This window comes from Agelaius tricolor, unplaced genomic scaffold (assembly GCF_023055355.1).
Source record: "Agelaius tricolor isolate 1412-34295 unplaced genomic scaffold, bAgeTri1.0.p SCAF_30, whole genome shotgun sequence".
Lineage (NCBI taxonomy): Eukaryota > Metazoa > Chordata > Aves > Passeriformes > Icteridae > Agelaius > Agelaius tricolor.
The window spans coordinates 7,418,110-7,443,535 of record NW_027269290.1 but is presented as its reverse complement, the minus strand read 5'-3'; the positions used below and the strand labels follow the sequence as shown (position 1 = coordinate 7,443,535).

General features: G+C 51.8%; 4 protein-coding genes across 5 annotated transcripts; 2 read left to right on the top strand and 2 right to left on the bottom strand.

Annotated features, from left to right (window-relative positions):
- The first annotated feature begins 9,503 nt into the window (after positions 1-9,503).
- Positions 9,504-11,659, top strand: ADORA3 (adenosine A3 receptor). The gene is made up of 2 exons (XM_071450252.1): positions 9,504-9,853; positions 10,677-11,659. The coding sequence occupies exons 1-2, from the start codon at positions 9,504-9,506 to the stop codon at positions 11,269-11,271; spliced, it is 945 nt and encodes a 314-aa protein (XP_071306353.1). The 3' UTR covers positions 11,272-11,659.
- A 430-nt stretch (positions 11,660-12,089) lies between these two features.
- On the bottom strand, positions 12,090-16,036 carry CUNH1orf162 (chromosome unknown C1orf162 homolog). Of its 2 annotated transcripts, none has more exons than XM_071450255.1 (6): positions 14,725-16,036; positions 14,188-14,250; positions 13,812-13,917; positions 13,417-13,505; positions 12,944-13,023; positions 12,090-12,509 (listed from the first exon to the last, which is right to left on the bottom strand). In XM_071450255.1, exons 2-6 carry the CDS (start codon positions 14,216-14,218, stop codon positions 12,450-12,452), a joined length of 366 nt encoding a protein of 121 aa, XP_071306356.1. In that variant the 5' UTR covers positions 14,219-14,250; positions 14,725-16,036; the 3' UTR covers positions 12,090-12,449. The 2 variants fall into 2 exon arrangements, with proteins under 2 accessions (XP_071306356.1, XP_071306358.1); XM_071450257.1 differs by having other exon boundaries at positions 14,935-16,036.
- ATP5PB (ATP synthase peripheral stalk-membrane subunit b) lies at positions 16,033-19,487 on the bottom strand. The gene is made up of 5 exons (XM_071449933.1): positions 19,103-19,487; positions 17,863-18,026; positions 17,274-17,399; positions 16,422-16,601; positions 16,033-16,104 (listed from the first exon to the last, which is right to left on the bottom strand). Exons 1-5 carry the CDS (start codon positions 19,485-19,487, stop codon positions 16,033-16,035), a joined length of 927 nt encoding a protein of 308 aa, XP_071306034.1.
- WDR77 (WD repeat domain 77) lies at positions 19,433-24,849 on the top strand. Its single transcript, XM_071450251.1, has 10 exons — positions 19,433-19,684; positions 19,794-19,979; positions 20,172-20,313; positions 20,416-20,465; positions 20,817-20,887; positions 21,233-21,287; positions 21,536-21,607; positions 22,096-22,204; positions 22,659-22,727; positions 23,054-24,849. Exons 1-10 carry the CDS (start codon positions 19,486-19,488, stop codon positions 23,211-23,213), a joined length of 1,113 nt encoding a protein of 370 aa, XP_071306352.1. The 5' UTR covers positions 19,433-19,485; the 3' UTR covers positions 23,214-24,849.
- Positions 24,850-25,426: the final 577 nt, after the last annotated feature.

The window sequence follows — 25,426 nt, the reverse complement described above, 5'->3', positions numbered from 1 at the left end:
AGATTATTAAAAATAAAAAATAAAAAGATAAAAATAAAAAATAAAAATGATTATTAAAAGCTTATAAAAAAGATTAAAAATAAAAATTAAAAAAGATTATTAAAAGTTTATAAAAAAGATTAAAAATAAAAATTAAAAAGATAAAAATTAAAAATAAAAATTAAAAAATATTATTAAAAGCTTATAAAAAAGATTAAAAATAAAAATTAAAAAGAAAAAAAAAAAAATTAAAAAATATTATTAAAAACTTATAAAAAAGATTATTAAAAATGAAAAATAAAAAGATAAAATTAAAAAAAATTTAAAAAGATTAGTAAAAGCTTATAAAAAAGATTAAAAATAAAAATTAAAAAGATAAAAATTAAAAATAAAAATTAAAAATAAAATAGCTTAAAATTTAACAATAAAATATATTAAAAATAAATGAAAAGAAAATAAAAACCATAAAGAGCCATAAAAGTTCCATAAAAGGAAGTGCCGTAAAGGGCGACTAACGTAAAATGTCGTAAAGCTACCGTAAAGCGAGACTGTCGTAAAAGGTGCCGTAAAGCAGAACTGTCGTAAAAGGTGCCGTAAAGCAGAACTGTCGTAAAAGGTGCCGTAAAGCGCGACTGTCGTAAAAGGTGCCGTAAAGCGCGACTGTCGTAAAAGGGGCCGTAAAGTAGAACTGTCGTAAAAGGTGCCGTAAAGCGCGACCGTCGCAAAAGGTGCCGTAAAGCGCGACTGTCGTAAAAGGTGCCGTAAAGCGCGACTGTCGTAAAAGGTGCCGTAAAGCAGAACTGTCGTAAAAGGTGCCGTAAAGCGCGACTGTCGTAAAAGGTGCCGTAAAGCGCGACTGTCGTAAAAGGTGCCGTAAAGCGCGACTGTCGTAAAAGGTGACGTAAAGCAGAACTGTCGTAAAAGGTGCCGTAAAGCGCGACTGTCGTAAAAGGTGCCGTAAAGTAGAACTGTCGCAAAAGGTGCCGTAAAGCGCGACTGTCGCAAAAGGTGCCGTAAAGCGCGACTGTCGTAAAAGGTGTCGTAAAGCAGAACTGTCGGAAAAGGTGCCGTAAAGCGCGACTGTCGTAAAAGGGGCCGTAAAGCAGAACTATCGTAAAAGGTGCCGTAAAGCGCGACTGTCGTAAAAGGTGACGTAAAGCAGAACTGTCGTAAAAGGTGCCGTAAAGCGCGACTGTCGTAAAAGGGGCCGTAAAGCAGAACTGTCGTAAAAGGTGCCGTAAAGCGCGACCGTCGCAAAAGGTGCCGTAAAGCGCGACTGTCGTAAAAGGTGCCGTAAAGCGCGACTGTCGTAAAAGGTGCCGTAAAGCAGAACTGTCGTAAAAGGTGCCGTAAAGCGCGACTGTCGTAAAAGGTGCCGTAAAGCGCGACTGTCGTAAAAGGTGCCGTAAAGCAGAACTGTCGTAAAAGGTGCCGTAAAGCAGAACTGTCGTAAAAGGTGCCGTAAAGCAGAACTGTCGTAAAAGGTGCCGTAAAGCGCGACTGTCGTAAAAGGTGCCGTAAAGCGCGACCGTCGTAAAAGGTGCCGTAAAGCGCGACTGTCGCAAAAGGTGTCGTAAAGCAGAACTGTCGCAAAAGGTGCCATAAAGCGCGACCGTCGTAAAAGGTGCCGTAAAGCGCGACTGTCGCAAAAGGTGTCGTAAAGCAGAACTGTCGCAAAAGGTGCCGTAAAGCGCGACTGTCGCAAAAGGTGTCGTAAAGCAGAACTGTCGCAAAAGGTGCCGTAAAGCGCGACTGTCGTAAAGTACCGCAAGAGGCGTTAAGAAAACCTCATAGAATGGATTTTAAGGAATTTCCCCAATGACCGTTCAGCCGTGTTTAGCAGACACTTTTGGGACAGAGGTGTTTAAAGCACTTTAATAGCATCTCCTGCCGGCCATGGCTGCCGTGGAGCTGCTCCCAGCCTCCAGGGCGTGGCTTGAGCCGCGTTTGCCGCACGGGGGGTGCCCGCAGCAGCCGCCCCGCCCCTCCTGCGACTCCGCCCCTCGCCGCCGCGAGTCTCCAGCGGGACACGCCCCCCCCTCCCCGTCGGACCGCGCAGCTCCGGCACCCGCGGTGCTGCTCGCCCGTGCCGCCCCGCCCCCTTTAGCCCCTCCCACCAGCCCCGCCTTTGCCGTCCCGCCGCTCCCGGCTACCGCGGGCCCCGCCCCTCAATCCCGCCCACCGCCGTCACCGCGGCCCCGCCCCCCGCTCCCGCCGCTCCCCCCCCGCTGCCAGTGCGGCCGCTCCTGCCCCCCCCACGTCCCCCTCGCCCCCTTTGCCGACCCAGCGGGGCCGGTGCTGGCCCAAGTCCCGTCGCTGCTGCATCTTTGCCGTTCCCCGCGGCTCCCGGGTCTGCGGTGCCGAGCGCGCCTGGCGCGGCCGCGCCGCGCCCCCAGCGCCCCCTGTGCGCGTTGCCGCGGGAGCCCGCCCCCCCCCCCGGCGTTCCAAGCGCACGCAGCGCACCCCGAGCTGCCCACGGGCCCCGCCGCAGGGCAAACGCCCACGGCTGACCCCGTCCCTGCCGGCGCTTCCGCGCCATCCCCCGGTCCCGGCACGGCCCCGCTTGCGCTGGGACCGGGGCGCCCCGGCCCGCCCAGCCCCCCCCGTGCCGGCGCCGCGGCGCCTACACCGGGGTCTGCAGCCTCTGCCATGCCTGCCGCCGCTCCAGCGCCGCCTCCCGCCAGCACCGCCCCTGCCCGCCGGGCCGGCAGCCAGCCCAGCCCCCAGCGGCTGCACGCCCCGGCCGCGCCGCCGCCTGCCCCCCCCCCCCCCCCCCCCCCCCGGCAGCCTCCCGCCGCCTCCACGCCGCTCCTCCCGCCGCCCCGGGATCATCTCCCGCTGACGCGGCCGCCCCGCCGCCGCCCGTGGTCGCCCTCTCGCTCCTGCCGCCGCCGCTCCATGGCGGCCCGAGCCGCGCCTTCCCCACCGCGGCCCCCCGCTTCAGAGCTCCCGGATGGCGCAGCTCCGCCGCCTCCTGCAACCACGGCCGTCCCGGCGTTCCCTGCCGCAGCCGCTGCCCCGTTCCCGTTCCCGCGGCTCCGCCGCCCCCCCGCGCGCCGCCCCCCCGCGCGCCGCCCCCCCCCGCGCCGCCCCCCCCCGCGCCGCCCCCCCCCGCGCCGCCCCCCCCGCGCCGCCCCCCCCGCGCCGCCCCCCCCGCGCCGCCCCCCCCCGCGCCGCCCTAGTGACGGAACCCACGCATGCGCAGTTGCTACAACCCCCGCACCAGCGATATCACTCCGCGTCTCATTCTATCCCGCGGCTCCGCCGCCACCCCCCCCCCCCCCCCCCCCCCCCCCCCCCACTGCTTTCGCCGGCGCTTCGGTACAGCCCGGTCCCGGTTCCGAGCCGCTGCGTGCCGCTGTCCGGCCACAGCCGCCATCCCTGTGCCCTGTCACGCCGCTTCCGCCTCCACCGGGTCCATACACGGCACCACAGCAGGCGAAAACTGCAGCGCTTTGCACGTATCCTTCCGCGTCTGTCCCTCTGCCGGGCACCGAGAGATCCCTCCGCAGCGCGGGACCCTGCACACCCGATACCTGGTATCCCTCCGCGTTTTCGCCTCCACGCTCCTAGCACCGAGGGGGACTACTTTGTGTCACGATTCGTCTGCACAGCCACATCCGTGCACACAAACCGTGCGACGAGGAGGAGGAGGAGGCTGGAATATGACAGCTGCTTTAATAAATACAGGACAGACAGAGAATTATTTTGCCCCTGCAAATGCCAGCCCTTTGATCCCAACACAACAGAATTTCGAAAAAGAACTGTTCCCAAATAGCTCCAGAGTCCCCTCAGTGTTTGGGACAGATTTCTCAACCCAAAAGGAGACATAAACCCTGGAAATTCACCAGCATAAATACCAAAATTAGAAAACTCACAAAAATCTTTTGATAATTTTCAACTAACAGACTGGTATCAAAAACGCCAATCACTTGTTTTTAAAATTTTTAAAAGTTTAATAGTAATAAAATTATTATTAAAATAGTAATAAAATTAGAGCAATAATAATTTGAACAATTTGAATTAGGACAATATGAGACAACAAAAACAAAGAGTTACGGACATCGGGGTACCTTTTTCTGAGCAACACGAGCCCGAAAAAGGACCCCTGTTAACAAAGGATTAACCTTAAAAGCAATAGCCTCTTGCATTGTCATACACTTCATACATGGTGCATAAATTCCATTCAAGCACAGGATTCTGTCTGCTCATCATCAACTTCTTCCTTCTAACCCTAACAGCACCTTCGAGGTGGGAAGAAGTTCATTTCTTCTGATAACAGGGCAATAAATTCTTTTTCTCTGAAAGATCCAGGTGTCCTGTGGCCGCTATCTCGCTGCAAGTCCTTTCTTTAAAAAAAGTACCTTACATAGCATCGTCTCTATTTTAACAATTTCTGTAACCTAAAACTATATTTAACACAGTACTTAAGAGAGTTAATACAGCATTACTTTCTAACACAACACATATAATATTCATTTTAATATTTCCAAAAAGCCAATCATAAAATACATGCATTTTTCACAATCCCCACTCTAATGCTTTGTAAATCCTTTGGCTTGAGCAATATTTCTGATCTACTTGCATCTTCTGGACTATGCTGGCAAAATAAAACAGGGGAATTCACAAGGAAGAAATATAAAAACAGTTGTAACATATAAAATGAAAGATCTTAATTTCTTCTAATACATTACCCCACCAGCTAGGTTTTAACATTGTTTTCTAATTTTTGGACCTGGGTTATTATATGCATAAATATATTTTTCTTCTTTGATTTCTTTTGCTTTTTCTAGAATGACTTTTCTGTGGTCATCAATTTTCAACAATCTGATATATTAAACTTTCCACAAACAGCCCCTTCTTTGGCCAATAAATAGTCTAAAGCCAACCTATTCTGATACCCTACAGTTTTTGTTTGGCTTAGCTGACTTTATATTAACTCCAATGCCTGGGCAGCTCCATTTGCTATCATTTCCATAACTGCTTGGAATCTTGTAATACGACTCAATAGATAATTTGGGGTCAATACAGAGTTCAATTGCTGTGCTGGTTTTACTTTTTGTTTATTATTTGTTTTTTTACCAAATCTCGAACCGTATCTTCAAATCCATATCTTTCCTTTTGGACATTCAATTCCAAATCTATTACCACTTTTTCCTAAATTTCTTGTAATCCAATAATTTACTCTGTTTTGCCTACAGGTTCTTAATTTGGATGGGTTATAACAGTGGCTGTTGACATGGGTGTGTGTAATAAAAGAGGAACTTTGGTTTCTTCCCACGTGATGCTTTCTGCAGCATTTGTGACACCATCTTGCTGGGACCCCTCTCCTCTCTGGTTTGGGGCCAGCAGCTCCTTCCCCTCCCCGAGGGCCCATGGGGTTTCATTTGTCCATTTGGAATTGCAGCTCCTCAGGGGAAATCCTCAGCTTCCAGCTCCCAGGGGATTAGGGCAGCCACAGGGCCAAATCCCCCTGTTCATTACAGGGCTAGGCTGGGTAAATCAATCCTGTTAAGCCATTGGGGCCACTCCGGGCTTACCCAGACAGAAATGGCAGCACTATAAATAAGGCCTTGCTTTGACTGGGGAAATAAAGGCAGGAAAAAAGCACTTAAAAGATATCCAGAGGAAATATAAGCTCTCCCCCCTAGTCATGCTGGCAGTGATGAATTAGTCCACGAATGCCAGTCAGAGAGTGAGTCATGATTCATAAATAAATTACAACAGATATTCATAGAATATCCTGAGCTGGGAGGGACCCACAACATCATCAATCCAGCTCCTGGCCCTGCACAGGATGACCCAAAACCTGAGGAAATGCCTTGGTAATATTCATTTAATCGGGGACATTTGTGGCCTGAGATGCCACTAAACACTGGAAATTCAGAGTAACTCAGTGATCCTGTATCAAGCACATACATTTACTGTAGCTGATAGAGCTGATTTCTGGCAGTGTCCTCTCAAGCCTTGTTGGGGACAAACTGATTTGGAGCAGCTGCTCAATGGGTTTTACAGCCCCTGTTCTCAGTCCCTGGGACAGGCAGGGCAGTGGCAGCGGGTGCTGCCTGTGCCAGGTGAGTTGTGCCCTCCTGAGGATGCTCATTGGTGAGATAATGGTCCTTTCCTCCCTTTCTCTTCAGGGAAAGGCTGCCTTTGCAGTGCTTTGCAAGTTAAACAATTTCCTGGTGTTCAAAAATAAGAGCTGGGAAGGGAGCTCAGGGCCCTGGCTTTGTTGTTTCACCCCGTCCTGCCTCCCCCAGCTTTGCTGTACTGAGATGCAAAATTATCAGCGGAAGAGTTTATAAAATGTCAAAACAGTTTCTCTCCTGTCAGCCAGACAATTTGTGCAAATGGAGCCTCTCTAAAGAGCCTCCTGCCAGCTCCAAGCTCCCTTTCATCTCCCCAGGATTTATTGTGTGCCATTTCCATGGAACTTTAAACCAGTCCCTACCGAAGAGCGAGGATGGAAAGTTCTGTGCTGTGCAGGGGAGCCTGCAGTGGATCCTGGCTCTGCTGTCAGCTCCAGGCAGGGCTGGGCAGGGGCTGTGGGACACAGGCCCAGGTGATTTCCTCCCCTCACACACAGGAGGTGGCTCTGCCCCAGGCCGGGAGGGCAGCTCTGGGAATGGAGCATCCCAGGGCAGCCCCCCTGTCCCTGCCAGCCCTGGGAGCTGGGCAGGAGGGGTGGGATGGCCCTGGCACGGATCCCTGCCCGTGCAGAGTGGGGCTGGCACCAAACAGGGTCCTGTGCCAGCTGCTCTGCCCCCACCCCGCAGCCACACCCTGAGAGAACCCCAAAAACTCCAGGTACAGTGCAATTAGCTTTAACACACACCGAAATTTAATTATTCCGAGCCCCTGTCCTGCACCCCTGCCCTGTTTGTACCTGGAGCTCCAGGGGTGGCCGGGGAAGCAGGTTGGGTTCCCTCCCAGCAAAGGCACTGGGCTGTACTGGTTTGGCAGCCCCAGCTCCTCCCACACGGGCCCGGCAGTGCCCGACGGGCTCGGCAGGACCAGCAAACTTTGAAACCCAAATCCTGGGGAGAACCCGAGCCCAGCACGGCTCAAACCCAGGGAATGGATGTGGAGGGGAAGAGCTTTCCAGATCTGATGCTCCTCTGACAATTTGCTCTTGACAGCAGCTGAAATCATCTTTGGAACCAGCCCTGCATTCTAAGGACAGTGAACTCTGCCTTTCAGCACAGCTCTGTGTGTCAGAGCAGGGCTTTCTTCAGGTTTTTGCATCTGTGAGAAAAACCAGCAGTGGTTTTCCAGCACCGCTGTGCCCCCGTTGGAGGGGCAGGGGAAAAAATCCCAAATGAGGAGTTTCAGAGGGAAACCCAAAGGGTTCTGCTCCTGTCCAGCCCTTCCCAGCTCTGTGTAGACCAGATGAACCCTCCTTTTACCATGGGTGGGGAAACTGAGGCACGGTGACAGGACGCCGTCCCCCACGCCAGGCTCCGGCCTCTCATTCTGGTTCATAATCCAGCAGCCCACAGTCACCCAGCTGTGGCTCTGCTCCACACTCACATCCTCCCTCCCTCTGCCTGCCTTCCACATCCTTCCCAGGCAGGGAAGAGCCAGGACAGAACTCACCACTCACCACCGCTTGCTTCAGGAGTTGCTTGGGGTTTTCCCTACAAACACTAAATTCTGAAATCCAGAATGAGCTCCTCCACACCTCCTGGCACAGGAGCAGGAGCTGCTGGATCTGAGGAAGGGGGGGCACAGGTGTCCCAAGGCAGGGAGGGTGGCAGTGGCTGGGACAGGCTGGCACTGTGGCAGTGGGGACCCCCGAGCCCCCCGTGCCAGGCAGGGCCTCTTGGGGGCTCACCCTGGAGAGGCTGCCCTGTCCTCCCTCCAAAGCCCCCAGAACAAAGGCAGACGTGGCTGTTGCTGACTCACAGGATAAGATCATTGTTGTGGGACATTTTATTTTCTGTGTGTCACTTAGACATGATTTTTTTCTAGCAAATTTGTTCTCCTCCCCTCCACCCCCAAAGTGAAAAGGGAATCTGTGCTGAAAGCCGCAGCTGAGATTGCAGAGACCTTCCCTTCCTGATCCTTATCTCAGCAGGATGTAGGAGGATCCCTCGGGAGGAGCTGGAAGCCTTTCGCTGGAGCCATCCAAGAACCGAGCACAGCCTTTAAATGGCAAAACCATCGAGTGCCGGGGGATCCGAGAGCTTTAACCCCGTCCCAGGGTGACATTCCTGGGACTCTCCCGATCCCAACCTGCCCGGCACGGAGCCGCCTCAGTCGATAAAATAAAAACACCCCTTGGAACCCCAGCCTGCCCCGAACCTCCGGGCGCTGCCCCGGCCCCGCTCCCCCTCGGGCCGGGTCGCACCGAGCTGCTCCTCCCTGCAGGGATGGATGCTCAATGGCTCTGCCCGAGGAAGGGATGCTGCACCCCAGGGCAGGGAACAGCAGAGGGCACAGGCTCCTCCTGCCCCGGGGACACGGGGTCACGGCAGCCTGGCTCTGTCGTGGTTAGCGCAGGAAACAGATGCTGCCTGCTGAGGAAGCACCTGAAGAGCATCAGAGCACCTTGTGCCCGCCCCGGCAGGAACCTGGAGGGAACAGGGGGTGCTGGGTGGAACCCCCCGACCTGGCCCCAGCTGGGCTCGGGGGCAGCGCCCTCGGACACAGTGTCCCCACGGAAAAGCTCCTGCCCTTGGAGGAAAAGGCACGGGCAGAGCCAGAGCTGTCAAACCTGGCTGCAGGAACAGATCCGTGAGCCCCCTGGGCAGGGGCTGCTCCATCCTCCAGCCCCGGGCCAGCCAGGCCAGGGTGGAGCCTCTGCTCCAGCACCCGCCCTCTGCCTCTACAACTTGCTTTCCTTTCTCCTTATCCTGCTCTGATTTGATTGGGAATTAATTTTTCCCCAGGTCAAGCCTGTTTTCCCCATGTTGGTAACAGCAGAGTGCCTTCTCCCTGTCCTTACCTTCACCCTTTGATTTGTAAATGCAGCCCCTTCACCACCCCGCAGCTGAGCTGCCTCAGTGTGACAGTGAGGGACAAATTAACTGCACCCCGGAGCTGCCTCAGTGTGACAGTGATGGACAGATTGACAGCAATGATAAGTGGCCGAGCTGCCTCAGTGTGACAGTGACAGAGAGATTAAGCTGCGCTGATAAGCGTCCCCTTTGCAGCCAGCTGCTGTTGCCATTTTTGCACCTCTAAAAGGGCTTGAAAGAGGAACCTGTAGAACGATTTCTTTCGAAGTTGCTGGTAAGGACTGTGGGAAGACAGTTCTCCCTTCCACACAGCTTCCCGAGGCACTGTGCTGACTGGAGGCTGCTGGAGGGATGCAGCGAGCCTCAGGAGGGGTCTGCAGAGAGGGGAATGGCTCCTGTTGCTGAGATATCAGCAGATATCTGATTGCCGCCCGAGTGCTGGGGTCATGAGATAGCAGAGAGGTGTGGGTGTCTGTTAGAGAGCCCCGGAACAGGCGAGCCCAGCCCGAGGATCCCGGCGCGGCCATCGATGCTCTCACGTTTGCTGCAGCTGCAGAGCTTGGGATGCCCAACAGCAGCCTGGCCCTGAGCGGCCTGGATGGGATCTACATTGGCAGCGAGTGCCTGCTGGCCCTGTTTGCCACGCTGGGCAATGCCCTGGTGGTGTGGGCAGTGAGGCTGAACGCAGCTTTCCAGAACACCACGCTCTGTTTCATCGCGTCCCTGGCGCTGGCCGACGCTGCCATGGGGCTGCTGGTGATGCCCCTGGCCGTGGTGGTGAGCCTGGGCACGGCCATGCCCAGCTACGGCTGCCTCTTCATGTGCTGCCTGATGCTGGTGTTCAGCAACGCCTCCATCCTGTCCCTGCTGGCCATCGCCATCGACAGGTACCTGCGAGTCAAGCTGCCCACCAGGTGAGGCTGCCCCACCCCGGGCCCCTCTGCCCTCCTTTCTGACCTTTAATTGCTTTAATTACCTGAAATGGATGCTTGTGCCTCGGAGCCCACCTGGGATGAGCTTTCCAGAGAGCTGGGGGTGCTCATGGAGCAGTTTTTCATGAGCTGGATGGCCAGCTCAGCTCTGTTACCCCTGATCAGAGTGCTGTCACAGGATGCATCTGTGTTAAATATTCAGCACTTTTGGTAATTGTGCAGGATGCTGAGTGTGTTATAGGTTTTTTTTTAGGTTCCTGATGCTTGTCTTTTAAATAAAATTCCTTTTAGTATTTGCTGAAAATACAAAAGTAGTAACAAACTTATTAGCAGTTAACTGAAGTCACTCACTGTTTACATTTAAATGAAAAGTACACAAGCTAGAAAAGCAAAGCATAACTTCAAGCATCCAAGAAGTGATTTTTTATAATGGGAAAGGACCTGTGGAGCTGAATAATTAATTTTAGCCCTACAAATGGCATAAGCCAAATAAAAAAAGAGGAAGGTACACCCAAGGAAGCCAAGAAATAAGATAGGATTTCCAACAAGAGCAAAGCAATATCCTGGCAAGAGGAGAACTAGGATCATAATGAAACAAGAAATAAAATAGGTTAAACATCCAGTTTTAAACAAGGGAACTTAAGCACAGTTCCTACTGAAGCTGCAAAGTGACTGCTTCAAATGAGCAGGTGGGGCTTGTCTCAAGAGAAAATTTGGGTTCCTGCAGTACCTGAACAGGTGAGTTCATCTTTAACAACCTTAGAATGCTTCCCTTTAACATGACCTGGGATTTCTTCCCCTACAGATACAAAATAATCATCACAGAGAGGAGAGTTTGGTGGGCCCTGGGGCTGTGCTGGTCCCTGTCCCTGCTGGGAGGGCTGGTCCCCATGTTTGGCTGGAACAAGGCAGGCCCCAGGAGCTCCAGCTTCCTCAGGTGCAGGTTCATGTCCGTGATGAGGATGGATTACATGGTGTATTTCTGCTTCTTCCTGTGGACCCTCGTGCCCCTGCTCATCATGTGTGCTCTGTATGCCAACATCTTCTACATCATCCGCACCAAGCTCAGCCAAGGTCTCAGAGGGGCTGGGACTTTCTATGGCCGGGAGCTCAGGATAGCCAAGTCTCTTGCACTTGTTCTCTTCCTGTTTGCAATCTCCTGGCTGCCTCTGTGCACTATAAACTGTGTTTTCTATTTTCACCCTGAGCTTCAGATCCCCCCATATTTGATTTACTTGGCAATCCTCTTATCCCATGCCAATTCTGTCATGAACCCCATTGTCTATGCCTACAAGATAAAGAAGTTCAGAACCTCATACCTTTTAATTGTAAGGACCTACATCCTGTGCAAAAAACCAGAGCCAGCTCTTGCAGAGCAAACAACAGACCCAGAGTCATAGACAGAGGCTGAAGCAGCCAGTGAGCCCCAGAGGATTGATAAAGCACCTGGCTTTGCCAAGAAACTCTTAGGAAACTGCAGCAACCTGTGGGTCTGAGGCTGCTCTAAAGCTCCGTGTGAATATATACCTTTATGTAATATAATTTCTAAACACAGAAGATGGAAACTTTGTCTGGTTGAGGGTTTTGGGGTTTTTTAACATGAGGATTGGTTGAGTTGATTGAAAAACAGGATATGTTCTTTGCTGTTCATAATCCAGTGGCTCACAAGCTCTCTGACCATTCTTGTCTGTCCATTCAGACTAAACCTGAGTCTGACCAGCCTGTGCTTCAGCCAGTGTTGTCACGTTTTCATGAGTAATAATAAATAGTAGATGGATTTTATATTAATTCTGCCTGCTGAGTCCTCCCATGACCAAAAGAAAACCTGCCCAGTTTCAGGCAATGTCCTGCCTGGGATGGCACAGAAGTTGCAGCAATTGTTACACCACAGCTGACACTGCCCATGTTTAGGGAACAGAGTTTGTTAAAGGCCAGGCTGTTTTTTTCTCCCCAGCCCAGCCTGGTGCTGCCATCAGGTGGCACTTCCAGCCCTGCTCTGACACTGCCAGCCCCGTCCACGCACAGGGAATGATTTGCACACTGTACTGAGAACACTGTGGGCGGTAACACCTGAATGAACATTCCCAGGGATTTTGGTTGTCCCACTGTGATTGTGCATTTCTTTTACGGGAGCCAACCAGGAAGCAGAGATTTGCATCCAAGCGTTTCATGATCATCACTTCAATAACAGAAAATAACTAAGCAGAACACTTGGCAATCATAAAAAAAATACGGAAAATGTTGGAGTAGGTGACAGAAAAGGGAAACACGAGGGCACAGATATGGAGAGATGCAGAGAAACATTTTCATTTCGCACTTCTCCCTGATAGTTCTCACAAACGGAAACTTTACAAGGGCAGGGAGATTTCTACAGATGAGGAAATCCTGTAGAAACTCCACTTGCCCACAGCTGTTGGCAGCCAGTTTGAACAGGAGACAACTCCCTGTCATAACTACAAAAAGAGCTGTGTTACAGAGGGCATGGGGGCATTCCCAGGGCATTCCCTTGGTGTAACATCCTCGTGGCTTTTGATGTCCAGAAAGTGGGATCGTTTTTATTTCCTTTGGAACTTCCTCATCACACAGGCAGTGCTGTCCTGCCCCGCTGGAAGACCAGAGTGCTGTAGGTCACTTCATTCTGGGGACGTGAGAGAAGCCACAGACATCAGAGAGTGCTCAAGCACTGCATGTCAGCAGGGATTTCCCACTTGTGACTTGTTCTCAACACCACACCCCATGAGCACCCTGTCCCTGCATGGGAAATTTGGTAAATGCTCGTTCATCCCACTGGCCAGTCTGGCTCAAGGCTCTGGGTAAAGTCTCCTTTAGGGGCTTCCAAAGAATTCATATCACAGAGCAAAACTGCAGAAATGCTCCCCCTTTAAAAGATTTCTCCTAAGCTGCCTCATCTGTGGTTCAGCCCCAGAACCCCTGAAGTTGTCAAAAGAACTGCTGAGTAACAGTTGAGTCTCAAAGGTGCCCTTTCTCCCCCCACCCCAAATTAATATTTACCACACTCAAGAATGTGAAATATCTGCATGAAGCATTAGAAATGACAGTTGTGACATTTACCTGGGTGTTCCTAACAGATTCCTCAGCTGCCATCTGGGAGAAAGTTTCCTCTTGTAAATTTTGGTGGGATCTTTTAGAGCCTAGGAAGGAAAGGGAGTCTCAGGTGTTTGCAAGGAAGGCTGCAGAGGGTGACAGACAGGTGATGTGTAACCTCTGGCACACACCTGCACAGCAAAGTGGCACTTTGGGCTGCCCAGTCCCTTCCCACCTCTTGGAAGTGGCCAGGGTGAATTCAGTGCAGCCAGGATTAGGATGAGAAAAGCTCACAACCAACAGGAACCCCCTGAACTCATCAGTGGCAAAGTTAATTCTTTCCTGAAACCTTCACTGGGACGATTCACGAGGAGTTACTGCCAGGGGTGAGCTGTTCACCCACACACAATTATTCAGGGCAGACATTATCTGAGCCACTTTCTAAGTAACTTCTGCAGCCACCACCAGTCTGCTGCTGTGCCCTCGGCTGTGTCACTCACTTTTCCTGAAGAGGAAGAAGATTGCAAAAACCAGGACAGTCAGGAGGATGCCAGAGATGAAGGCCAGTGACATGTAGAGTATTTCATGGCTGTTGATACACAGGAAATCCGGTCAGAATCGCCAGTTTCAGCAGAGGGATTAAAGCATCAGCAGTGCTCAAATTCCCCAAACTTCATGGAGTGTAACATTTATCCCCAGCCCCATGGGACTAACGTGTGTGTCTGCACTGAGCATCTCTAGGAACACCCATGCAGTGCACAGGGCAGGCAATTCTAACTGAATTTAAACCCCCTAGATGTTACATTTATGATATATAACCCTTCCCTTGCAGAAGGAGGCGGCTGTCTCAGGGAACTGTGGGTTTGAAATCAGGAAATAAAGGTGCAGCATTTACTTATTAATCCAGCATCTGACTTCTGCAGCTCTGAAATCATCTGCAGGGGTGTGGGCAGTGGTGGGGACAGCAGTAGTAGTAGTAGGGCAAATGGGTTCTGGTGCAACTGCAATAGAAAAAAAAAATCACAAGCTTGTTTTAGAAGGTGCAAATTCCTTCAGTAGTACCACAAGCAACGAGAAGCACATGGGGGGCTGTGTCTGTGCAGTCTGTCTGAAAGTGGAACCAGCAGACAGGAAAGTTCTGCTGCTCAGACTGTGATGACTGTGGCAGGCAGCCCATGGCAGCCATGCAGCCCTTCCCCAAGCACCCCCGGGCAGGGCATCACCTCCGTCAGCAGCACTGCAGCTAGGGAAATTCCTTAAAAATAAAATACCTGGAGCTTCTTTTGAGGAAAAGGTTCCCATTCTCTCAGAGCATTAACTGACAAGAAGAGAAGCTGAAAGAAAGAGAGTTGTATTTATGTACACATACACATAAGCAAAACAAACTTGTTATCCTCCTCAAACTCAAAAGACTTGATTTGGTTTTTATCTATTTCTTGGAAATCTTGTAGAAGTGGCACAAAGCCACTGAAACCTGGCAGTTCCTCAGCACCAGCCCCTGCCCATTGTTCCCGTGCACACGAGTTCACTGCTCCCTGACGGGCACAGCACCTTCTCCACCCAGAAAATGGAGGATATTTAATAACTAAAAAGCACCTACAGGGTTATTTTTGCAGCAGCTAAAACCCTATGAACATTTTCATAATCAGAAGCAGCTTTGAAAAGTTCCTCCCTTGATTTTTTTAAGTTAAGTTGACTTTTCCCACCAGAACAGGAACTGTAACTTTCTCCAGTTTGTGTGTGGGATCTTAGAGATAGGGATTCTAAAAGCCATTCCCCTACAAAATCCCTGCACTGGCATTTCTCACCACATGCTTTGCAAACTGTGGATCGTGAACAGTGTGAAACCACTACGAACACCCCGTCCTCTGCTGCTGCCCCTTTTCCTCCTGCATCCCATTGCTGCCACATTCCAGAGGAGCCAAGCCACGAAAGCTCCCAGTTTCCCACAGCAAACCTCGCAGGGTGCTGTGTGTGCAAGAATAAAAGAAACAAGAAATGATACAGCTCCATCTTACCTCCCACCATGGAAGGGCTGCTGGAAAACTCCCCAAGTGTCAGCACACCACTTTGGCCACTTGCTTTGTGAGCACAATCTGTCACACCAGCTGAAGGCTCAATGTCAATCAGACGTGGGCTTACACAATTGTGGAAGTTAAGCAACTTCACTTTTTTATTTAAATTGACAAAAAACAGGAAACCATGAAAGACACCTGCATTCTCTGGAACTGTTAGTCTGAAAAAAGGAAGGCAGCTTCAGCTTAGGTTGGGTTGGAGTCAGGTTCTTGCCTCTAAAGAACACCATTTTGGTGTTTGGAAAACCATTTTTCTTAACCCTACTGAGAAATGGGATTGCAGGCAGCCCCAGTATGCCCACTTGGGTTTATGGACTACATAAATCACAGCACACACAGGAGGGGTTTATCTGTGTGTGTGCTTTGCTGGGATTTTCGAGTTTTAACAAATTCCTTCAGTGAAAAAATTCCCATAAAAAGAAAATGAACAGAATTATGGAAGTCCAGAAAAACTCTTTTGGAACAAACGAGCCCATGTTCCTGTTTTAGACTGAGTGCACATACTTGGCCAGCTGAGGGCGTTTTTCAGGAGCCTTTGACACATTTCCCACGCGATCTCCCTTCCCAGAACCCAGACTCTTACAACACTTCACGGGCTTTATGGTGAAAGGGGGTTTCCAGCTCCTTTAGAGAACAAGAAGATTCACCCAGAGCCCCTCCCAGCCCAGGGCAAGGTGAATGGGAGCACAAATCATCCTGATTTTAGAACGTGTGTACAAGGACAGCAGGTATCTGGGGCTGCTCTCACTCAGAATTCTAACACAGGATCAGATTCAGCAGCAGGGTTTTTCTCTGTATCTTTGGAAGTGTTCCTGACAAACAGGGAATCCAACAGGATCTCACACACTGTGGCTCCAACTCATCCCCCACCACAAGCCAGCTGCAGTGGTTGCTGTGACCATCCAGTGACTTCAAACACAGACAAGCAGGGATGTTGCTAGTGAAACACAGCAGAGGAGGTTTTTTGTCTGTTTAATGATATTTTAGAGTCATACAGTTTCCAAGAGGAGGTATTGGGACATGTCAGTGGGCTCAGACTGCTCACACAGTTGCATGGGCACTCTTGGACAGCGCCTTCAGGTCCAGGATGCACTTGGCAATGCTTTCCTTCTGCTGCAAGAGACAGGAAACAGCCTTCAGGGGACATTTCAACAAGAAAATAGACATTGAAGTGCATTTTAGACAAACCTTGTTAGACCTATAAGTTACTGATTAAGAGGGATGCAGTTATAGCTCATGAAGTCAGAGATTCACATCCACTAAAGCACAGATTCCTGGAATCCCAGAAGGTCTGAGTTGGAAGGAACCTCAAAGCTCATCCAGTCCCCCCACCCCTGGCCAAGGTCACCCATCACCTCATGAGCCAGGATCCCTGAACAGCAAACCCCTGTGCAGGCTAAAACGTAAAGCAGGTGAAAGCCAGCAAGTACCTGCTGAGGGGTGATGCTCTGGACAACGTTCTTCTCCACCCACTGGATCATGTGGTCCTGCTCCTTCTGCCGCTTCAGGTTCTGCAGGGCCACCTGGTAGTCCAGCCTCTTCTTCACCTCGTTGTACACCGTCAGCAGGCGCTCCCGGTAGTTGGCCTCCAGCAGCATTGCAATGTTGTTCTGCAACACAGCAGCACACAGGAGGATTGAGGCTGGCAGCAGAGCACAATGTGTGCCAGTTGGCCTCCAGCAGCACTGCAATGTTGTTCTGCAACACAGCAGCACACAGGAGGATTGAGGCTGGCAGCAGAGCACAATGTATGCCAGCTGGCCTCCAGCAGCATTGCAATGTTGTTCTGCAACACAGCAGCACACAGGAGGATTGAGGCTGGCAGCAGAGCACAATGTGTGCCAGTTGGCCTCCAGCAGCACTGCAATGTTGTTCTGCAGCACAGCAGCACACGGCAGGCTCGAGGCTGGCAGCAGAGCACAATGTGTGCCAGCTGGCCTCCAGCAGCACTGCAATGTTGTTCTGCAGCACACAGCAGGCTCGAGGCTGGCAGCAGAGCACAATGTGTGCCAGGGGCCCAGCAGCACTGCAATGTTGTTCTGCAGCACACAGCAGGCTCGAGGCTGGCAGCAGAGCACAATGTGTGCCAGTTGGCCTCCAGCAGCACTGCAATGTTGTTCTGCAGCACATGGGAGGATTGAGGCTGGCAGCAGAGCACAATGTGTGCCAGTTGGCCTCCAGCAGCACTGCAATGTTGTTCTGCAGCACACAGCAGGCTCGAGGCTGGCAGCAGAGCACAATGTGTGCCAGGGCCCAGGCCCTGGCACTGCAGGAACGCTCACCCGTTTGGCATCGAAGAGGTAACTGCGGCCCTCTGCCCTCCACTGCTCCTTCTTCTCCTCCTCGATGGCCGTCTGCAGCGTCTGGATGGTGTCGTTCTTCATGGCCAGAGCCGAGGCCATTTTCTCCTGGAGGAAAGAGAGGACTCCACACTTCAGGGTCAGAGGCAAGGAAAACGAGTGCTCTGCAGTTAATGCTGCAATGCTGCACTGAGCTGTGAGAAACCTCTGTGCCAACTGCCCTGGGCCAGGGCTGAGGTCATGCCAACGGAGGAGAACGAGGGCTCACAGCCAGTCATGGAATCCCAGACTGGTTCGGGTTGGAAGGAGCTTAAATCCCATCCAATCCCACCCCTGCCATGGCAGGCACATCTTCCACTGTCCCAGGCTGCTCCAAGCCCCATCCAACATGGCCTTGGACACTTCCAAAGGCAGGACAGGCACAGCTTCTCTGGGCATGCTCACCCTCACAGGGAACAATTCCTCCCCAGTGCCATCCATCCCTGCCCTCTGGCAGGGGGAAGCCATCTGTACTTTAACAAAACCCTTCCTTACTAACGACTGGACAGTTAAATTGCAGTTTCTTCATTACCTCGTTAAGTTTGTCAGCAAAAGCTGCCACATCAGGCCCAAACTTCTTGATGGCATAAACGATGACTGTCAGGATGCAGGCAGCTGCTGCTGTCTCGTGGTTCACCACGTAGATCTCCTTGGAAAGCAGGTAGAGCAGGAGGCCAGTGCCCAACATGTAGGGCCCTACAGGAGAAAAGAAGCAGCAGTACTTGTATAAAGCACAACGAGCACCAGTAAACTCAAATACCTAAGAAGGAGACACTTTAAAGGCTCACAAGGTCAGGAAGAAGTGTTCTATTTTACCAGGACAAAAAGCAGAGCCGCAATTCCACCTGGCAAAGGTGCCACAAGGAACCTCACTACAAGTGGGAGCAGCTTGCACCCGACATGGGACCTGCTGCTTCTGCTCATTCAGAAACATGCAAAATTTAATTTTTTTAAGGATCAACAGGCAACTAAATCTTTCTACAAAACCAAGCTCATGGAATTCTTTCAATCATTAGGTGTCTAACTTTGGAGCCAGGAGTCCTATAGTGGCTTGTTCTTCACAACCTGCACATGGAAAATACTCATTTTCAGTAATATTTTACCTTTTCAGCAGCCAGAACTGGTGAACAGAACCACATAAGCATAGCTAAAAATGGTAAAATCTGTATTAACCTGTCACTCCTGTTTTAGGGTAGAGAAACTGGAAAAACTCCTCAGGGATCAAACCATGACGAACTTCTCCTCCCTTCTCAGGCAGAGGTGGCACAGGAGCCAAACTCTGCTGAGTTGTGTGCAGTGGTCTTGTGGTGTGTAACACCCTGTGAACAACGAGAACATCTCAATTATGATTCTTACATAAAAAACAGACAGAAACAGTTCCCCAAACCACCCTTAGATGAGGCTCAAGCACATTTCCAATGAAATAAGCAGTAACTGGTGAGGCCGGGCACAGGGTGCCCCGTCCCTGGCAGTGTCCAAGCCAGGCTGGCCCTGCTCTAGGGGAAGCTGTCCCTGTCCATGCAGGCGGTGGAACTGGATGAGCTTTAAGGTCCTTCCCGCCCCAAACCCGGCCGTGATTCGAAGAAGGAGGCATTGACTGGACACACCTCCTCTCACAAGTGGGTGGGACTACATAACCTCCATAAGTTCTTTCCACCGTCCCTGCCCCACACTCCCGCAACATCAATGAGAAAAACGCGAGACAAAACCCCAGAATAACGCTGTTTAAGCCCAAGTCCCGGCCGGTGCCCGAGGGGCTCCCCGGTACTCACCCCACGGCGACGGGCGGCGGCAGCGCCCTGAGGGCGGCGGGGGCTGAGGGGACAAGAGGGCAGAGAGCACGTCAGGGCAGAGCTGGGCCGGCACCCCCCGCCCGCCACCCGCTCCCCCCGAGCGGCGGCACTGCCCGGGCTCACCGGCGCGCAGGACGAGGCGGGACAGCATGGCAGGGCAGGGAGCGGCCGTGAGGAGCGGCGGGGCAGGAGGAGCGGCGGCGCCGAGCTCGTCCCGGTCGGTGACCGCCGCCGCCGGGCGCTGAGATGGCGGCGCGGCTCTCGCGAGAGCGCGGGTAGGGCGGGCGCGGGGCGGGCGTTCTCGCGAGAGGAGGCGGCGGCGGGAGACACGTGGGGGCACGGCCGGCCCCGCCGCCGCCGCCATGGAGGAGCCGCTGCCGCCGCCGCCACCGCCGCCGCTGCTGCCACAGGCGCCCCCGCCGCCCGCCCCGCCCGACAGCGCCGCCCCCGCCGCCCCGCTGGATGGGGAGCCCGCGGCCGAGCCCGCCACCGAGTGGAACATCCCGCCCAACGCGCCCGCCTGCATGGAGCGGCACCTGGAGCGCGCGCACTACCGCGCAGGTAGCGGGGCGGGGGGCGCGGCGGGCCTGGCACCGGGGAGCGCTCCCGGGCGCTGCCCGCGCCTCTCCCCGCGTCTCTCCCCGCGCTTCCCCTCGTGTCTCTCCCGCAGACGGGGCCCTGCTCCTGGGCGCCTCCGGGCTGAACGGGCGCTGCTGGACCGGCTCGCTGTGGGTGTTCGCCGAGCCCCGGCGCGCCCCCAGCGAGGGCTTCTGCACCGCCGGCGTGCAGACCGAGGCGGGGGTGGCCGACCTGTGCTGGCTGGCTGACAGGGGCATCCTGGTGGCCTCCGACTCCGGTAAGCCATGGGCATGGCCCCATCCTTCCTGGGGGTCCCTTGTCCCCTCTGCTGAGCTGGGTCCCTCCCCTGGGGTGTGCGGCCCCCTCCTCTGCTCAAAGGTGGGTGTCCCTGCCCATCACTGAGCTGGGTGTCCCCGTCACTCAAGTGGGGTCCCCGTCGCTCAGGTGAGTGTTCCCCTGCATCCCCCAGGTGCAGTGGAGCTGTGGGAGCTGGAGGAGAATGAGAGCCTCATCGTGAACAAGTTCTGTAAATACGAGCACGATGACATCGTGACCTCGGTGTCGGTGCTGGCCGGCAGCAGCCAGGCTGTCAGCGGGGGCAGGGACTGCTGGTGAGTGTGCCCGGGCTGGCAGCCCTGTGCCCAGCCCTGTGCCCAGCCTGGCAGCTGTGTGCTGGGCTGTGCTGGGCGCTCACTGCTCCTTCTCGTCCACAGTGTGAAAGTCTGGGACATCCCGGAGCAAACGGTGCTGCACTCCTACAGAGGTGAGTGCCAACACACCCCTCTCTCCCTTTTATAATCCCCTTTACGCCCCACTTTGACCCTTTCCCCCAAGCCCTTGTCTGGCTCCCTCAAGCTCAGGGCTGTCACAAGGACTGTGGCCATGGCTGGACTGGGCAGCTCATGGATCTATGGCTGGATTGGGCAGCTCATGGATCCATGGTTGGATTGGGCAGCTCATCGCTTTGGTAGGAGGCAGCTGCTGCTGCTGAGCAGAAGTTATCCCTGTCTGGGCATAACTGTTAAACTGATGTTAAACTCTGGAGGGCCTTGGGAATATGTGGGAAAGTTGGATACAATCTTTGAGGCTCTTTATCCTTTTGTGCTTTTGGTAGCTCACGCCGATGCAGTGACATGTGTGGCTTCCTGTCCTGGTAAGGACACTGTGTTCCTGTCCTGTGCTGAGGTAAAGCTCACTCTGTTCTCTAAATCTACCCCATTTAAACGAGATTTAACTTTAGGTATTTACAGTTTAATGCACTTAGAAACGACCTTTCGTGTTGCAGCTTGCCTCCCTGTGTTATTGCAGTGTTCCAGTCTGATAAATTTATAATCAATTTGTCAAACTGATTCCTACAGGTTTGTATCAAATTTTGGGAGCTCCTGGGGATGACTGAAGGCTGCACTTGGTGACAGCATCATTTTAAACCAGAGGAAAACACAGGGTCATTTTGCCTGTGAGTCAGCAGTGAATCTGAATTTATGCCACAAAGAAATTGTAAAATTCTTCTCATTCCTTTTGGATTTCTAGGACAACAGAACTTTACTCTGGGACACCAGATGCCCCAAACCAGCTACCCGAATTGGTATGTGTCTGTGTGCAGTCACTGCTTCTGCATGAGTGTCTTGGAAGAAGTAAATTATTTTATGCCTTTTAACTCCAAATCTAGTGATTGGAGTGCCTGTTAAAACCTAAGGAGGTCTAACACTGTCACAGAAGTACAATAAGCTTAAAGCACTTGTCCTGCTGCAGTAGCAGTGCTGAAGGAGAGAGATGAGGAATGTCTTTGTGCTGTGCCTCCTTCCCCTCTCACGCCAGTTTGTTCCCTTGCAGTTTGCAGTGCCTGTAATTACCTCCCTACCTCAGTCATGTGGCATCCACAGAAAAGTGACATCTTTGTCTTGGGTAAGCACCTGCACTCTCACCAGGCAAGCCAAGGTGGCTGTTTCCACAGGGCAGTTTGTGCTGTGGGCTCAGTGCCCCTCTGTGCCCGTGTTCACAGGGGTTCTTGGATGAGGGAAGAGACGAGAATGTTGACTCCGCGTTCAGAAGGGTTGATTTATTATTTTATGATCTATATATATATTACATTATAACTATACTAAAAAGAAATGGAAAGGAAAGGTTTCCTCAGAAGCTAACTAGCTAAGAATAGAAAAGAAAAGAATGATAACAAAGGCAGCTCTCTCGACTCTGTCTGAGATAGCTCGGTCCTTGACTGGCCATTAATTATAAACATCCAGGAGGGGCCAAGCACAGGTGGACCTGTTGCATTCCACAGCAGCAGATAACCTGTTTACATTCTGTCTCTGAGGCCTCTCAGCTTCTCAGAAGGAAAAATCCTAAGGAAAGGATTTGTAGTGAAAAGATGTCTGCGACACCCCTCTCTGCAGGTGATGAAAGTGGAACAGTTGCACTGGTGGACACAAAGAATCCTGACTCTGCCCTCAGCGCTGCCGTGCACACCCGAGGCATCACAGGCTTTGCTTTCTCTGCACACAGGTACTGATGATTCTGGCACACAACGTGGCACTGCCTCCCCTCAAAAGCCTTAGTTATTCTTGAGTAAAACCTGTGAGAGTGCCAGTTTTGGTCTTCTCATCCAGGAGATTGTAGCAGAGAATAGAGTAAACCAAGCAATGTCTCACTTCTGATGTGTGAATGTCCCCAACAAGAATTCTGCAGCTCCAGAATTACTGACCCACACACTGTGGAGACTTTTCTAATTATAGTCACCTCTGATTAAAGAAAGATCACTTGTTTTTGGATTCTAATTGAGTATTCCCGTTCAGTGTACTGGCACACTGCCAAATGCTAGTGAGAACATTTTTGTAAGATTTTTGTGAGTTCATTTGCTGAACCTGGGTCTGGATCACTAATAATCCTGCTGTTCACAAGTTTATCCCTAAAAGTTCTTGGATTTGCTTGTTCTGACTGTGCTCTCGTCTCTCTCTAGTTCACCCTTACTGGCTTCCATCAGTGAAGACTGTTCAGTTGCTGTTCTTGACTCAGACCTCTCAGAGGTGTAAGTACTCACAGAATACTCACTGCTCTTGTCTTTTCAAGTTAATTATTAATACACAGGATGGTTTGGGGTGGAAGGGACCTTAAAGATCATTCATCCCACCCTCTGCCACGGGCAGAACACCTTCCACTATCCCAGGGTGCTCCAAGCCCCATCCAGCCTGGCCTTGGGCACTGCCAGGGCTGGGGCAGCCACAGCTGCTCTGGGCAGCCTGGAGGTGAAAGTGTTCCTAAATAGAGGAGCATCATCCTAACAAGCCAGCAGTTAGGGATTGCACAAGCCCAGTACTCTCTAATGATGGCTGATGGAGTGTTGGTGTTTTCCAGGTTCAGAGACCATTCTCATCGAGACTTTGTAAAAGGCTTGTCCTGGTCTCCTTCAGATGATGCCTTGCTCACTACAGTTGGATGGGATCATCAGGTTTTACATCACACTGTCCCCCTACCAGCTGGTGAAGCTTCTGGAATCAACTGTGTAAAAGAATAGTTTTATAAACTCATGGTCCAAGTTCCTTGCTGGCATCACTTTGATTCTGCTGAAGTCGCAGGTGTGTGAGCTGGAGTGGGGTCTGGTGTCTGCCTCCAAGCTTGTGGCTAAGAAGGTTCCTGTAGTAATTTTGAATTAGGCATAAGTTAGTTACAAACCAAGCTTTACCCTCTCCTCAGGAGCAGCTTCTCCTGTAATAAAAGACTTTGGTTTTACTCAGAAAAAAATTGACTTCAGGCACAGAGGAGACTTGGAGAGTCAGGGAATTAGGTGTAATGAAAAAGAAATAAAGTCAAAAAGACTTGATCCTTTCCTCAGTTCTCCAGACTACCCATGGAATTCATAGAAGCTTCTGGGAGAGGTTTGCAACATGCTTCTTGTTGGAAAGGTGTGAGAGCCTCACCCTTGAGCCAAGTTCTTTGCTCTGTAAATCAGGTGGAATGAAAATACCTGTTGGGATGCAGGGGCTAGAAGGGTTCCAGTGCTGTCCCTACTGCAGCACGTGGTTGGTGAGGGGGATTCAGCCTCAGTAGCAGTGGGGAGCCTCTGGGGAGCACTGCCTGTTCACTGGTGTAGGATAGCAGTGTTTGCTGTAAATACCAATGTTGGTGTCAGGAGGTAAAGTGAGGAGCCCAGCTGGAGCCCTGCAGCTCAACGCCCTGGGATGGCGCTGGAACCCTGGCATGCCAGGGGCTCTGGCAGCAGGAGGGAGCAGGTGCTGTGCTCTCTGGCACCAGGGTTCATCCCCTCTGTGCTGAAGGCAGCTCACTCGAGGATAGGAGCTGTGAACAGAAGGTTTATGTGGGGTCAAACTGCACTAAGGACTTCAGTTGTCATTCGCTTGCTCCTGTACCAGACTGTTCTTAGTGATAGCCCGGATCCACACACTTGTGGCAAGTGGCTTCTTGTGCTGGCACTGAGGGGACAGGACACTGCCCTACCCCCAGGCCAGCCTGCACAGAACCCTCTGAGGTGCTTTTGTCAAATACCACGTACATTTCTAACTCAGCTGTTCACCTGGAGAAAGTCACTGCTCTGCATGCATTGCTGCTGCTCTAGGTATGGCTTGCTCTGGCCTAGCATTTCCTAGACAGAATTAAGCAAGTCCTGACTGATGAAGCAAAAATGCCATTGAAGTGAATGCTACCCCTGGTTCTTTAGCATGATAGCAGCACCTAAATGTACAGTGCTTCCAGTTTTTACCTCTGCATCCACATAGGCTTAGTTGTGCAAAGCCCACAATTGATTTTGAGGCAGACTAAGCTTTCCCAGGCTCTGTACTTCTCTCATACTCTTTGTAAACCTCACTTGCTGATTTTTAAATTCCTGTGTCATACAGGTGTTCACAGCAACTGCCTGTTCTAGAGCAGTGTATGACAAGAGATGGTAAATGATGATAAAAACTGACACATTTCCTCAGAAATACCCCTTGAACCACAAAGTCCTCTCTTGGGGGGATGCTGTACTGAAACAGGTTTTGTGCTGGTTCTGAAAATGTCTTGGAAGATGGTTTTCATTTGTAACTGGGGTTAACTTTCACTGGGCCACTTCTGTAGCACTGAAGAGCCAGCTGAGATCATCCACACAGTTCAAGTTGTGATTTCAGTCCCTGATATTAAAACTGTTCTTAAATAAATGTTCACCGTAGTCCTGTTCAATGCCAGGGTACTGCAGTTCTTCAGCACTGGTGCAAGGCAGGCTCTGGCTCCTGCTGCTTTCTGGCAGTTGTTCTTGCCAGAACTCTGAACGTGGGGTTCCATCATGCACGGCTAAAATTAAAAGTTCAAATGTCAGACATTAAACCACATTAGGTTCCTCATATTGCCACACCCGAGCAAAACACAACAGTCCGTGGCAAAAGACTCTGGTGGGTGCTGAAGCCTGTCGGGAGAACAGGTCAGTGGTGATATATTAACATTTTACAATTAAAGACCAAACAAGCCTCAATGATTCGGTGTCTGGCAGGTGTTTGTGGTGCCACAGGATGGCAGCAGCTGCCCTTGGCAAGGGCAGGGCCCCAGCTCTGCTCATTGCCCGAAGGAGTGGAGTGTCTGCTTTTGGGGTGTCTGGCACTCGCACTCGGGGTGTTCCACTCGGAAGCACAGAGGAGCAGCAGTGCAGGAGTCACTGCTGGGGTGCAGCTCGGCTCAGAGTTGTACCAGTGGCTCAGAGTTGCTGTACCAATGGCTCAGAGTTGCTGTACCAATGGCTCA

What these genes read in the sequence shown, in the direction of transcription:
- ADORA3 (XM_071450252.1), top strand. Translation starts at nt 9,504, where the DNA reads ATGCCCAACAGCAGCCTGGCCCTGAGCGGCCTGGATGGGATCTACATT. An exon ending in CGAGTCAAGCTGCCCACCAG is followed by an intron (nt 9,854 to 10,676) that starts GTGAGGCTGCCC and finishes CTTCCCCTACAG; the next exon opens with ATACAAAATAATCATCACAG.
- CUNH1orf162 (XM_071450255.1), bottom strand. Translation starts at nt 14,218, where the DNA reads ATGGGAACCTTTTCCTCAAAAGAAGCTCCAG. An exon ending in GTCAGATGCTGGATTAATAA is followed by an intron (nt 13,506 to 13,811) that starts GTAAATGCTGCA and finishes GTGTATCAACAG; the next exon opens with CCATGAAATACTCTACATGT. An exon ending in AATCTGTTAGGAACACCCAG is followed by an intron (nt 12,510 to 12,943) that starts GTAAATGTCACA and finishes TCACGTCCCCAG; the next exon opens with AATGAAGTGACCTACAGCAC.
- WDR77 (XM_071450251.1), top strand. Translation starts at nt 19,486, where the DNA reads ATGGAGGAGCCGCTGCCGCCGCCGCCACCGCCGCCGCTGCTGCCACAG. An exon ending in CCTGGTGGCCTCCGACTCCG is followed by an intron (nt 19,980 to 20,171) that starts GTAAGCCATGGG and finishes TGCATCCCCCAG; the next exon opens with GTGCAGTGGAGCTGTGGGAG. An exon ending in GACTCAGACCTCTCAGAGGT is followed by an intron (nt 22,728 to 23,053) that starts GTAAGTACTCAC and finishes GGTGTTTTCCAG; the next exon opens with GTTCAGAGACCATTCTCATC.
- ATP5PB (XM_071449933.1), bottom strand. Translation starts at nt 19,487, where the DNA reads ATGGCGGCGGCGGCGGGGCCGGCCGTGCCCCCACGTGTCTCCCGCCGC. An exon ending in TTGCTGACAAACTTAACGAG is followed by an intron (nt 17,400 to 17,862) that starts GTAATGAAGAAA and finishes TCTTTCCTCCAG; the next exon opens with GAGAAAATGGCCTCGGCTCT. An exon ending in AGAGCATCACCCCTCAGCAG is followed by an intron (nt 16,105 to 16,421) that starts GTACTTGCTGGC and finishes TGTCTCTTGCAG; the next exon opens with CAGAAGGAAAGCATTGCCAA.